The following is a 13486-nucleotide window of genomic DNA, read 5'->3' as shown; positions in this document are numbered from 1 at the left end:
CTCAATAGTATTAATTTTCGGATTCCGCGGAAGCAAACAAGAGAGAGCAGGCCGTTTCTTGTAACTACCCGCCTCTCTCAGCACTCAACCCTCAACAGGATACAAAGTCTTTATAATTTTTATTTTCTTGACCTTGATGTTTTTGATGGGTCACAGTCATCGTTTTCCTCCAAGGTTTCTACCGTTATAAGATAACAGCACATGTGCAATTTGCTCTATCCTTCTCTATCAGTTTATCTGGCGCATTGTTGTATGTATCTATGTATGTATGTATGTATATTATCTGACTTTTTGTCATTATCATTAGCTATTTCTCATACTGTGTTAATCTACTTTTGTCCTGTCATCCTAATATTTCTGTGCGCGTTGTATCTCTGATAGTTTTCTTCTGAACAGTCATCTTGTTCTATTGTGTTATTCTTAGTTTTTTTGTTTCTTTTTTTGTGCGCCAGCATCAAGACCTCTCGGTTGTTCCTGGGCACGTTAAATAAATGATTGATTGATTGATTGATTGATTATTGTTTGCTATTTTTATAAACGATGTGTCAGCTGCAATCAAGAAGTCTTCGTTCCTAATCTATGCTGATGACATCAAAATATTCAAACGTATTAAGTCTGCTGAGGACTGTGTTTCCCTAAACAAAGATGTGTCCTTGTTCTCTAAATGGTGTTCAAAGAATAGATTAACTCTTAATCCAAAGAAAACAAAGGTCATCTCTTATAGCCGAAAAACAAACATCCTTTACTTTCCTTACACCACTGACGGCGGCCCCCTGTCTAGAGTTGATGGTATCAGAGACCTTGGAGTGCTCTTTGACAGCGCCTGAACTTTCTGGCCCCATGTCGATCAACTTACTCGGCGGGCTCTTCGCTCTCTTGGTCCTGTATGCAGATTTTCACGGGACTTTCGGTCCCCTAATTCATTCCTGAAACTATTCAAAACACTTTGTATTCCTCAACTAGAATATGCCTCTGTCGTATGGAATGGAACCTGTCATTCTAACAGCAAACGTATAGAGCGTGTTCAGACCAAATTTGTATCAATATACAGACATCGTTTTTCCTCTCGGCCTCCCGAGACTGCCTTAGCAGTATCCAGATTCCCATCGCCTGTCTCTCTCAGTTGTCGGCGAACCCGCCTAAATCTTCTTTTTCTATATAAACTGCTTCATGGTATTATCACATGCCAGGAACTACTTGCACAAGTCAGCCTTCGTGTTTCGCAAAAAACAACAAGGTTTACCCCCCTTTCCATAATGCTACAGCACTCAACACCCATTCCCCCCTCCAAAGAGTGCAGCGTCTCTATAACTGTCACTCTGGGAAACATGATATATTTCAACATCCCCTTCGGGAGTTTTTGACTGGGTTGGTAGCTGTGACACAATAATTACTCTTCTTTTCGGCACTTTTTTTTAGTTTTTTATATGGTTTTTATGTATGAAATGTCTTCATAGTTCTTGTTTCTGGTTTGTAAGTCCAATATATTCGTGACTTCGTGGCTGTAACTTTGTCATATATTACGGTATGCTACTTGCTTTCCATCGCACCCGATTTATTGTGATGTGTCTGGTACTTTCCATCTTCTGTTGCTGTTTTTCATAAATCAGTTCCTGTATTTTGTTTCATACATTCACGTTCAATTGATGCTTTGTGTTTTCGCCTATATCTGCGAATATGTTTTTATGTCTGCTTACTTCACCCAACTGCTGTGACCATTGTTTCATATACTTTTGCCATTGATCCACCATTAGAGTTTCTTAATCGTCTAATTGTGTTTGGAATACCTTTTTGTTATCCTTAGGGTTTTATGCTCTTTTTTTTCTTCGCTCGTTCTTCTTGTTGGCTGTTTAAATTGTGAGTTTCTGCTGTATATTAGTGCCGCATTTTGTCTTCCTCAGTGCGCCAGAACCAAGGCCTCGGCTGTTCCTGGGCACTCTAATAAACATTTATTGATTGATTGATTGAATAATATTACTATTAATTATTACTACTATTATTAATTAACAAGCTTGCTACGTCCGGTGTAGACGCAAGCCTTGTTGCCTTGTTGTCCAATTATCTCCTTGACCGGTCCTTTTACGTAGATGTAAACTACAAAAAGTCTAGTGTTTACCCTGCAACAAGTGGTGTACCTCAGGGTTCCGTGCTGGGTCCATTATTGTTTTCTATCTTTATCAATGATGTGTCAACAGTGTTAACAAACTCTTCTTTTTTTCTCTATGCTGATGATGTCAAACTATTTAGGCACATTAGCGGTGTTCAGGACTGCTGTGCCTTGCAGAGAGATGTGTCGGAATTATGGGTCTGGTTCAGAAAAAAACTGCCTAATTTTAAACCTCACAAAACAAAGGTTGTCACCTACAGCCGGAAAACCCACCGTCTGCTGTTTTTCTGCAGTATTGAGGGAGCTCCTCTGCAAAGGGTTGAGGAGATTAGAGACCTAGGGGTTTTTTTCGACAGTACCCTCTCTTTTTCTCCTGATATTAGGCTCATCACCCGGCGAGCACTCCGAAGTCTTGGAAATGTGTCGGATTACAAAGAAATTCTCTTCTCAGATCCATTTCTAATGCTATACAATGCAATATGTATACCCCAGTCAGAATATGGTTCTGTTGCCTGGAACGGCATCTCCAAATCTAGTAGTGAATAATAGAACGTGTGCAGAAGAAGTTTTTATTATATTTAAGCACCGTCATCGCAATCACAGTTTTCATCCAGATTCTGACTTACTTATAGTCCATTCTATTCCTTCCTTGAACTGCAGACGTATGCGTGCAGACCTTACATTTCTTCACAAAATTGTTCATGGTGACCTTTCAGGCGCAGACCTGCTTAACTGTTTAGTGTTTAGTGTACCACAAAGGCCCACCAGGTCGCATCGCCCGTTCTTGACCGCTGCGCGCAACTCCAATCATTGTCCTGTGCGCAGAATACAGAATTGTTACAACCGCTTCTTTGAACGCCTTGACATCTTTCAGAAATCCTTTACAATTTACCGTACAGCGCTTTTGAATACAGTATGTTAAACACCTATGACATGTGTGCCATTTTTTTTTCTGGAATTTGGTTTCTTTGTGGTTGTATCTATCCAACTGATAGTTGCCTATTTTTGAAACTGTTTACTGTCATTTGTTCTTCTTATAATTTGTCTCTACACTCTTGCCGTTGTTTTTGTTGTATTACTGTCAAACTTTGTTGCTCTGCCTGTCGTGTGGCCTTTACGACAGGCAGAGCAACATAGGCATCCTCTTTTTTTATTTTTTACCTGTACCCAGGCTCCACCTGTGCTTTATTTCTGTCATTTTCACTACTTCAGTTTGTGTGTGTCTTGTCGCTTGTTTGTTTCTTGCTATATGTTTCTTGTAATTTGTTTTCATGTAACTGCCCGTACGCCAGCACTCAGGCCTGTGGCTTTTCCTGGGCACGTAAATAAACATGATTGATTGATTGATTGATTGATTGTCTTTTATAATTAATATTATTGTTTTAATGAAAAGAAAGAGCACCAGAGCGAAACAACTACTAAAACAAAAACTAAGGTAACAACTCGCCGTGGTGGCTCTGTGGCTAAGGCGTTAAGGTGCTAAGAACAAGGTCGCGGGTTCGATTCCATGCCCCGGCGGTCGCTTTACTGGTGGAGGCGAAAAGCAAAAACACTCGTGTTTACAAGATTTCGGTGCACGTTAAAAATCTTTAGTTGGTGAAAATTAATCAGTAGCCCTCCACTACGGCGCGCCTCATCGCCTGCGTTGCGTCTGCGCGTTAAAACCTACTATCACTCATTAAAATATAAAGGTAACAGCGAAATAAGTACAAGGATAAAACTATCAGTGTCAATAAAGCAAAAAAAGCAGTTGTAAAATAACTGAAGAAAACACCGCGCAATTTAGGATTTACGAAAAACAACCCATACTTCGTAAGTAAACGCGCGAAAGAACTCCAATATCAAACTTCCTGAAAATGTGCCTCGAAACATGTCGTTAAGTACCGTCCAACCTGTGCTGAAAGTATGTCAAATAGGTGGTGGAATCCTCCAAGCCCTGCATTGTAAACGCGAAACTAGCGCATGCGACCATTTTTTGCACGCTTAGTAACCGCATCTACGAATGACAAACACGCTGTTTTATAGGTTCACTATTGTACTGCTCCTTCATGATCGATGCGTGTATTGTCTTATCAAGTGCCTTGCTTTTTTGGAATTTTCAAGTTACCGGTTTAAAAAATGGATTCCCCGTTTCACGCACGCACCATGTGTCCTCAGAGACCACTAAAAAGCCTTCCCTTTATTATTCGTCAATTGTTAGCCTGTCGGTGTTCGAGATCAGATATGCTTTTTGATGTTTCATTAGCAAAGCAGTCACGTCGTGTTTAGGGAATGTAGTACGTAGTTGCGGCGCAGTGGTAGAAACACCCATCTATCGCAACACCATGCATATGCTAACCGCAATTTCAGTTTCCAAGTGTATCCCGCACGGCGTATGTCGCACCTCGAACCCCCATACTTACGCCGTAACCCACCGTGTCTAGGAGTTTAAAGGTGAGGTGCATAAACACAAACGGTGGCCGTAATCAAGCTCCAACGGATGGGCTCTCGGTCTGTTTACTAGGCTGGGAACTTCGGAAACTCTTCAGCTACGACAGTGAGGCTGTAGAAGAAAGTAACCCGTCTCCTGCTTTTACTATTGCATATGGTATTTTCTGAGTATATGGTATTTTCTGTCCCTGAGTATAAGCCGGACAGAAGTACATTTTCCTCTCTTGACCACCCTAAGCACTCCTGAGCCGGAAAACTACTGTGGATTTTTGTTATGATATCCCGCGACAGACCCACTATCCTGCAACAAAATCAGTCTTCTGGTCACAAAATGGCTTGAAGGTATCAATTGAATTATTTTACAAGGCTAAACAACAAAGCAGTGGCGAGGTCCTTGTTGAGGTGAACACAAAGAAGCAGGCCACAAAGCTTCTAGCTCGGATTCGGATGGTTGATCTGTCTATCACGGTCATATCCCACCGCAGCCACAACAACTCACAGGGTGTGATCTCTAAGCGAGACCTGCTGAACGAAATGGACGTGTACCTCATTGAGGGCTTTAAGGGTCTGGGCGTCGCGGGCGTGCGTCGCATCGCTATACGCAGAGATGATAAGAAAATTGCTCCGCAGCGTATCATCATGTCCTTTGACCGCTCGGCACTTCCAAAGTATATGCGCGCTTTACCCGGCGGACCATCCTTCATTACAAACCATACCCGTGGCGCTCTTTTATCACCCAGCGGTTCGGGCACGGCACAAAACTCCTGCCGCGGAAAAGGAACCTGTGCCACATTCGCCGCAAAGGACAACCCAACTGACAATTGAAACTATATTTCACTCGCCTGTGCTAACGGCCAAGGTCCACCCAAGGCCTCTTCCAGGAACTGCGAGCAAAGACAGCTGGAAAAATACTAAATACCAAGGCTAAAGAGGACATCACCTTCCCAAAGGCGCGAAGGAGGCTTAGCACTTTCTCCCTGGGGAAACACGGCGATGCAGCTCACAAGGGGTGGAGGGTCGTCGGGTTTCTGCAGGGACTCTGTACCGCGAGTCAGATGTTGTCCCGCGGCCGGCAGCCCCCCGCTCCCCCCCCCTCCCCCCGGTTGCCCCAGGTAGTCCAACCTATCACTACGCCCTTGCTGAGATGGCAGCGGTTGTGGTGCCAACCGCCTCCATAGGGACCGAAGCCGCACCCTTAGTCTGCTTCCGCGTCCTCCAGTATATTGGAGGGTACCAAGGCCACGGACACTGGGGACTCCGCATCTCCTCCTACCCCGCCGCACCGCCAATGCCGCGTGTGACGCTCCTGATGATCTCTGCAGTGCCGGCTCAAACGACGGGCACCCGAAGGGCTGCCAAGTCCAGAAGGGCCGGTCCGCCGGACAACCCCACTGACACCTGACGTCAGACCGTACCAGCCTGTACCGAACGTTAAAAACGTCTCTACATCTCTACTGACTTCCAGCTTTTGAGCCCTGATTTTTAGGGCCTTGTAGATGACCTAACCGAGCCCTTCATTCTTATGCATGAAGCCCTAAATGCGCATAATTCTCTTAATGCGCCTAACTCTCTTTGGGGCTCTTCCCGAATGTGTGGCCTAGGATGCCTTATCGAAAATTTCTAACATCTCTAGGAAGATGCCTCTTGGACAAAAGAAGCATACATACCATTATGGACGATACAACATTTACTCGGATACTGGCTTGGTTATTGCCTCTGCAGTGCTTCTTCTATTTCTTGAGTAGAATGTTGGCCCTAACCCATATGGTAGTGACCACTTCCCTACCTCACTAACATATATAGGTAAAGGCGCAAATAAGTACATCTTCCTGCCAGAGTTTTATAGATTCAAGAGCAACCTGGAGTTCAGTCAATCGTACATGTAAACTACAACAGACAGCCTCGCACACTTACACGTAGACGAAGCTGCCCATGGTGGACCTCTGGGTCCTCCAGCTGCGGCGCGATGCTCAGGAAGGGGAGCGACACGTCGTGATCCGATGAGGCTTTAATGGAAAACAAGAAGAAGTGGAGCGAGCCGACGCAGCCACGAGAGCATGCGGCAGCTCGTGAAGAGCATGACGAAAATGATGATGATAAGTGTCTTCTGCTAGGAGCGAGGAAGTCACAACAGTCTCCCCCGCCGACAGATGACGCTAGGTGGCTTCCAAAGGTTGGAGTAGCTGTACGGGGCGCTTGACGGTAGTGCCGCAGGGCAAACGGAGATAGCAGGATCTGACAATGCCGTCTCTTCCGGCGATCAACTCTTCGATTCGCGCCAAAGTCCACAGTTGTCTTGGACGCTGTCGTTCACCTAGTAGAACAAAACGGTCCTTCAATAAATCTGTCCTTTTAGCTTTGTTGGATGAGAAATTCCGAAGCTCATTAAGGTACTCTTTTAACCAACGTGACCAGAAGGCTTGCAAATCTTCTTCTCTTTTGCGCCAAAGATTCTTTAGTTGATCGGTGGTCGAGTCGGTGTTGATTGTTGGATCGTACGGTGGTAATGCTGTCAGTCGCCTTCCGACGAGAAAGTCTGCTGGAGACAGAGGATATGGTTCCTCAACGTCATTGAAAACGTAAGTTAAAGGCCGCGAATTCACGACGGCCTCCAGTTCTGTTAGTAGCGTGGACAACTCTGTCTCATTTAGAAGCCGCCGTCCAAGCATCTTCTTTAAACAGGTTTTTACAGACCATACGAGCCTCTCGTAAAACCCACCCCACCAGGGAGCGCTCGGGCATATGAATTTCCATTCAATTGCTGAGGATGAGAAGAAGGCAAGCACGTCGGGGTTTCTAATCGTTCTCCAAAGCTTCTGAAGTTCCTTGGAGGTCTTGACAAATGTTCGTGCATTATCACTATACACAGTTTGACAGAGACCACGTCTGGATATGAACCTCCGCAGGGCGCACAGGAAACTTTCCGTCGTCATGTCTGCCACTAATTCTAAGTGAACAACCCTTGTTGCTGCGCACGTAAAAAGGGCGACATAGGAGCGCTTCTGGCAATGCGATTTGATGTACAGGGGTCCCGCAAAGTCGACTCCGGTCACCAGAAATGGAGAAGCTTGCTTAAAGCGGTCTTTGGGCAGCGAAGGTGACACTTGCTCGACTGGTTTAGCTTGGAAGCGTTGACAGACGACCCACCGTCGTATTGTCTTCTTCACCGACTGCCTCGCATTCAGAATCCAGAATCGTTCCCGGACTTGTGTCAGAGTATCTCGGACTCCTCCATGGAAGACTTTTGCATGAGCATGAAGGATTATCAATTTCCCGAGGTGAGAGTCCTTCGGCAGTAGGATAGGATGTCGAGAGCAGTAAGAGTCGTCAGCATTCTCTGCTCTTCCTTGGACTCGAAGTAACCCGTCGTCGTCGAAAAACAGTCTCAACTGCCCGATGGGACTTTGTTGGGGAAACGGCTTCAAGGTAGCGACGCAATCTGCTTCAGCACTGAAGTGAGTTCTTTGCTCGATGCGAAGCAAGTAGCGCTCTGCTTGCTGAACTTCTTCCGCAGACAGGTCCCCACTTCTATCACTTTCTTTCTCTAGTTTCTTTACATATCGTAGGATCCATGCCGTCACACGTAGAAGTTTTGTGAGACTGCTGAACCGTTCACATTCAATGAGCGATGGCACCGATGGTCTGGTATTAACAGGGTAAGCATTAACTTCTGGTGGTCGCGTCTCAATTTCATCCAAGCTTGAGTCTTCGATGTCCATCTTCTCACCAAACTCCGGCCATAAATCTGAAGGACTGGCAAGCCATCAGGTTCATGCCACCATAAATGTGACCGGCTCAGTCTGTGCACTGACAAACCTCGTGTGAGCAAATCCGCCGGGTTCTCTTTACCAGGACAGAATCTCCACCGCGTTTTGTCCGTTAACGTGTGGATTTCTTGCGTGCGGTTTCGCACAAACGCCTTCCAGGAGGTGGGGTCTTTGCTTATCCAGCAGAGTGTAATCTGGGAATCTGACCAAATAGTTGTGTCGACAATGCCGAGGTCACAGTTCTTGACGAAGTAGTCGTACATGAGGGACGCAAGCAAAGCCGACATCAATTCCAACCTCGCTAGGGTGACCTTCTTTAACGGCGCAACTCTCGTCTTCGCGAACAGTAAGATTGTGGTGACGGCACCGCTGGCGTCGACTGTTCCGAGGTAGGCTACAGCCCCGTAAGCCGACTCACTCGCGTCAAAAAAAATGTGAAGGTCTGATTTCTGGTAAGGGCCTTCACCGCCGGCTGCTAGGAACCTGGGAATCCGAAGATCCTGAAGCATGGCGACCTCTTTGCTCCATTTCAGCCAGACGGAAGACAAGTTGGGTGGTAAGGGGTCATCCCAGTCGAGGTTTTCCTTCCATAGATCTTGTAGGAAGATTTTAGCCCGCACTAAAAAGGGCGACAAAAACCCCAGGGGATCGTAGATCCTTGCCAGCGCCTGAAGCACGAACCGTTTGGTGCATTGATGCTCCTTGATTAGGGGAAGGATTCCTTCCGGTTTGAAAGAAAAGGTGTCCGACTGCTTGTTCCAATGTAGTTCCAACACTTTCAGAGTCCCAGAGGGCGAGCAAAGGGATTTTTCCGCCGAATTCATTCCTTGTTCGAACTCTGCAGCTACAACAGGGTCGTTGCTGGCCCATTTTCGAATGTTCATGGAAGCTTCACGGAAAATCTCCAATATTTCTCTATGCATCTGGATCGCGTTTTCAGTGGTATCGGCTCCAATCAGGAGGTCGTCCATGTACATCGAGTCTTGTAGGAGTCGAGCTGTCACTGGGAACCGGTTCTCTACGGAGCGAAAATGGTGCTTCAATGTAGCTGCCAGTAGGAAAGGACTCGAAGTGGCTCCAAAGGGCACCCGAGTCATTCTCCAGACGTCTAGTTCCGGTAGTGGCTGACCTGCTTTGGGTGATGTCCTGAACCACAAGAAGCGAAGCGCATCTCTGTCTCATTCCCGGAGGCCAATCTGGAGGAACGCCTTTTCAATGTCGGCAATCATGGCAACTTTGTACCGTCGGAAACGGAGTAATAGCCTTGCTACGTCGGGAAGTAGACTCGGGCCGGCTTCTAAGTTCTCGTTCAACGACTTCGCACCCGATTCGTGAGACGACGCGTCGAACACGATGCGCACTTTTGTTGTAGTTCGGTCCTCACGTATTACGGCTCGATGCGGCATGTAATATAGTCTTTCTGAAGACTGCCATTTTGTTGGTGGTACTCTTTCCGTAGATCCCTCCTTGAGGTATTCTCGAATAGTCGAGTCGTATCTTTCTAGGAGCTCAGGGTCTCTGTTGAGCTTGTTCATCAAACTGGGCAGACGCTTGTTTGCAACAGCGTAATTATCCCACAGATCGACCCCCTCCTTCCATGGTTAAGCGACTTCGTATCGCTGGCCTTTCTTCGAGATGTCTTCGAAATTCGTCAGCACTGAATCATTGCTCATCGCTCGTTCTTCTTCGGCCTTGATTCCGATGCTTTCAAGGTCCCAGAAACGAGTCAAAAGTTTTGAGATCTCTTGATCTTCAACAGATGTTCGAAGAACAACAACGTTGGCACACTGAATGATGTCGGCTGCAGCAGGCAGTGGACCTTGAACAGTCCATCCTAGTTTGGTCTCTACGGCCTTCAACTTTCCATGCACAGGCCTCACTGCACCGGTCACTATCTCCCAATAATAATCTGACCCAATGAGGACCGCAATCTGTTTATCCTCCACTCCTTGTACCGAAAGCGCCTTCGTATCGATGTGCATATTATTCATCTCCCTTAGAACTCTTTCATCTGGTACAGGGATGCTTTCGCTGCAAATCGTGTCCACTTCCAGGGCTTCGATGCTGACTGGACGTTTGTTGTCTGCAGTGAAAAGGATAACTCGCACCTTCTTCATCGTTTTCCGTGTGTGTTGACCTCCAAACACGCCAACGGTAAGCGTCTCCTGTTCAAGCGGTTCGCAACCCAGTCTCTGAACAGCATTCGCAGTAATAAAGCTTCGCTGACTTCCTCCATCGAAGAGAACTCGGTAGCGCCTGGATGTTGTCGTGCCTGCTTTTTTCGCTGTGAGAGTCTGCAGCAGCACGACTGAGCCCGCTTGCTTTGAGACCAAGTTGACAGGGGTCGAAGTAACGTTGCCATCGTCGTTCTTAGTGCTGTCTGAGGCACACACGGACGTTACATGCCTCTTCGAGCACTTGCCACATTTAGGCTGGCTTCTGCACTATTTAGCCATGTGGCCCTTCTTGATGCAACGGAAACATCTTCTGGCTTTGGCGAGCATCTGCATTTTGCGTGATAGGCTCAGTTCCTTGGAATCGCAGGCATCGGCAAAGTGCTTTCCAGAGTGGCAAAAAAAGCACCGCTGCGGGTCGGTCGCTGAGCCTTGCAGCGCAGAGGTCGTAGAGAGGTCACGCGGATGGTTGGCTTTACGTCCATCTTCTTGGGTGCGATGAATTTTCTGTGCGGTGTTTTCAGCAACGGCTTCTCGACACATGAGCTGATGTTGGAAGAATTCCAAGAGCAATTGAAGCTCCTGGTCGGGCTAGCCCGTTTGACCGGTCGAGTCTCCGAGTTTGTTTAACGAAGCATCAACTGTGGAACGTGACGTCTTTAGCCCCTCATGGAACCGCAGGACCATGTCTGTCGGTAGAACCCTTAGCAGGATTTCCCGAAGCATGGTGCAGTATGTCGTGGAGCTCGTGCCAAGTGCCTTGAGGCTGCGAATGTGCACCTGGACCCGATCGTAAAGTTGCCTCAGTTGTCGGACGTCGGATGACGATGACACCGGCTTCAAGTCCAGGAGGCCTCGCCGATGATCTTGCACGATGGTGCGGTCATCTCCGAAGCGCTGTTTCAGGATCTCGATGGCGTCCTTGTAACAGCCATCGGTAGCTTGCAGTCCGGCTATGGCTGATGCAGCTGCTCCGGTCACGAGGCTGCTCAAGTAGTTAAACTTGTCAGCCGTGCTGAGCTCGTCGTTGTTGTGGACGGCTGCCGAAAACTGTGTCCAGAATCGCTGCCACGACCTGCGGTTCCCGTCAAATTTGAGGAGCTCTAGCTGAGGAAGCTTGCATTTGCCAGTCGGTGATGGGTGGACGGTCGTCGGACGTGGCGTTGAAGACCGGGACTCTTGCAGCTTGAGACGAAGATTCGTGGTAGCGCTTACAACCTTGTCGCGGTATTGTCTCGCGTCTGTCGTCTCGCTGTCTACTAGGTCCTCCGGTGTCTCTTCAAAGATGGCCTCGTCCAACTTCTCTATCTGGCCATAGAATGCATTGATTCGTTCGAGCAGTACACTCACCGCTCCTGCCCTCGCCTCTCTGTTTCAACTTATGCGGCCTTCCGCTTCTGTTAGAAGGCCATCAAGTTGCGCCCGTAGGCTGCGGCGTCGTCGAAGCTGACGTTCCATTCGGTCGCACGCAGCTGGGAACTCGCCAAGATCGCAGGCGCCGCGTCTTTTTCTGGGCTTTCGCGACTCCGTGCGTCGATGGGCTTGGCGTCGTCTAGAAGTCCCGGGTTCTCGGCACCATGTGTTGGACCTCTGGGTCCTCCAGCTGCGGCGCGATGCTCAGGAAGGGGAGCGACACGTCGTGATCCGATGAGGCTTTAATGGAAAACAAGAAAAAGAAATGGAGCGAGCCGACGCAGCCACGAGAGCATGCGGCAGCTCGTGAAGAGCATGACGAAAATGATGATGATAAGTGTCTTCTGTTATGAGCGAGGAAGTCACAACAGCCCAGATTCTCACAGCCTAAACCCTCTGTGTTGCCAGATCTTCGATCCTCGTCGCCCGCATCATAGTCGTGCTCTGCGCCACCTAAGGAGGCCTTGGTGGAACGATAACTGCAAGCCAGCACGGGAGGCCCAGAAGATGACTTGGGGTGTCCTTCACCGGTAACCCACATCCAATAACCTTGCATCTTGCAAACCGGCAAAAGCACTCAACGCGTGCTTAGTGATACATACGTAAGCCTTCAGCTGCAGACGCAGACAACATTGCATACAACACATACAATAATACAACACTTACATTCCGACACATTTAAGAACTCCTTAATTTACAAAACAAAGTAGAATTTTAGGGGCTGCTTCAAAAGTCTTGGAGGGAGCCGTTGTACTGGCTTGCCTGAAACAAGAGAAAAACAGTTCTTTCCCCTCAAGCTATCGTCCCAATACCCTGACAAGCTGCCGGTGCAAGCTTCCCGAGAAGCTGATCAATAGAAGGCTCATGTACTGCTTAGAGTACAGTCGTCTTCTTGGAAGTTGCCAGGCTGTCTTCAGTGCCCGGAGATCCACTAAAGATCATCTGGTTTTGTTGGAATTCTGTGTTATCAATGCCTTCATTTATAACCAGTTTTGCATAGCACTCTTCTTCGATATAAAAAAGGCCTATAACACGTCCTGGAAGTACGACATCTTCAGTGATGTTAGGTCATCATTTGGCTATCTGACAATATGTTGAATACACTCCCTAGCTAAATGTCGGAACGAGTCTTGCGAGTGAACGTTGCATTGCAGTTTCGAATGTTTATGTGCAGGAAAATGGCGTTCCTCAAGGCGGTGAGTTCAGTGGCACACTAGTTATTCGCATTCTTACCAGCCAATTCCTGTTTCCGATAAGTAGACCTCTTTCGAATATCTTATAATTTTTTTGACTTCTGAATTTGTGAAGCCAAGTCCAGACTAGGGAGAACCAACTCGCTGGCGGGAGCATACAAACGGATTTACACTAAACGCTGAAAAAAGTACTTGTATGTTGTTCTCCCGGAATTTATGCGGACGCTGATATTTTTAGTTTTGTTTAGTTATGCCTCTCGTAGGAGAAAATAATTTTTGGTTTATTATTCGATAGAGAACTCACTTTGATACTTCGCCTGAAACAGCTAAAACAAAAATACCTAATAACAATGCACAATCTTAAAGTCCTCTCACACCAATTCTGCGATTGAGACAAAGAAC

The 13486-nt window shown here is 47.2% G+C and overlaps 1 protein-coding gene across 1 annotated transcript; it reads right to left on the bottom strand.

Annotated features, from left to right (window-relative positions):
- Positions 1 to 6447: 6447 nt before the first annotated feature.
- LOC144143249 (uncharacterized) lies at positions 6448 to 9401 on the bottom strand. The gene is made up of 2 exons (XM_077675032.1): positions 8512 to 9401; positions 6448 to 6493 (listed from the first exon to the last, which is right to left on the bottom strand). Exons 1-2 carry the CDS (start codon positions 9399 to 9401, stop codon positions 6448 to 6450), a joined length of 936 nt encoding a protein of 311 aa, XP_077531158.1.
- Positions 9402 to 13486: the final 4085 nt, after the last annotated feature.

This window comes from Haemaphysalis longicornis, unplaced genomic scaffold, assembly GCF_048455015.1.
Source record: "Haemaphysalis longicornis isolate Haplotype H1 unplaced genomic scaffold, Haemaphysalis longicornis Haplotype H1 scaffold_6, whole genome shotgun sequence".
Classification (NCBI taxonomy): domain Eukaryota; kingdom Metazoa; phylum Arthropoda; class Arachnida; order Ixodida; family Ixodidae; genus Haemaphysalis; species Haemaphysalis longicornis.
The sequence above is the reverse complement of the archived record's forward strand: the minus strand, read 5'-3'. Positions and strand labels throughout refer to the sequence as shown.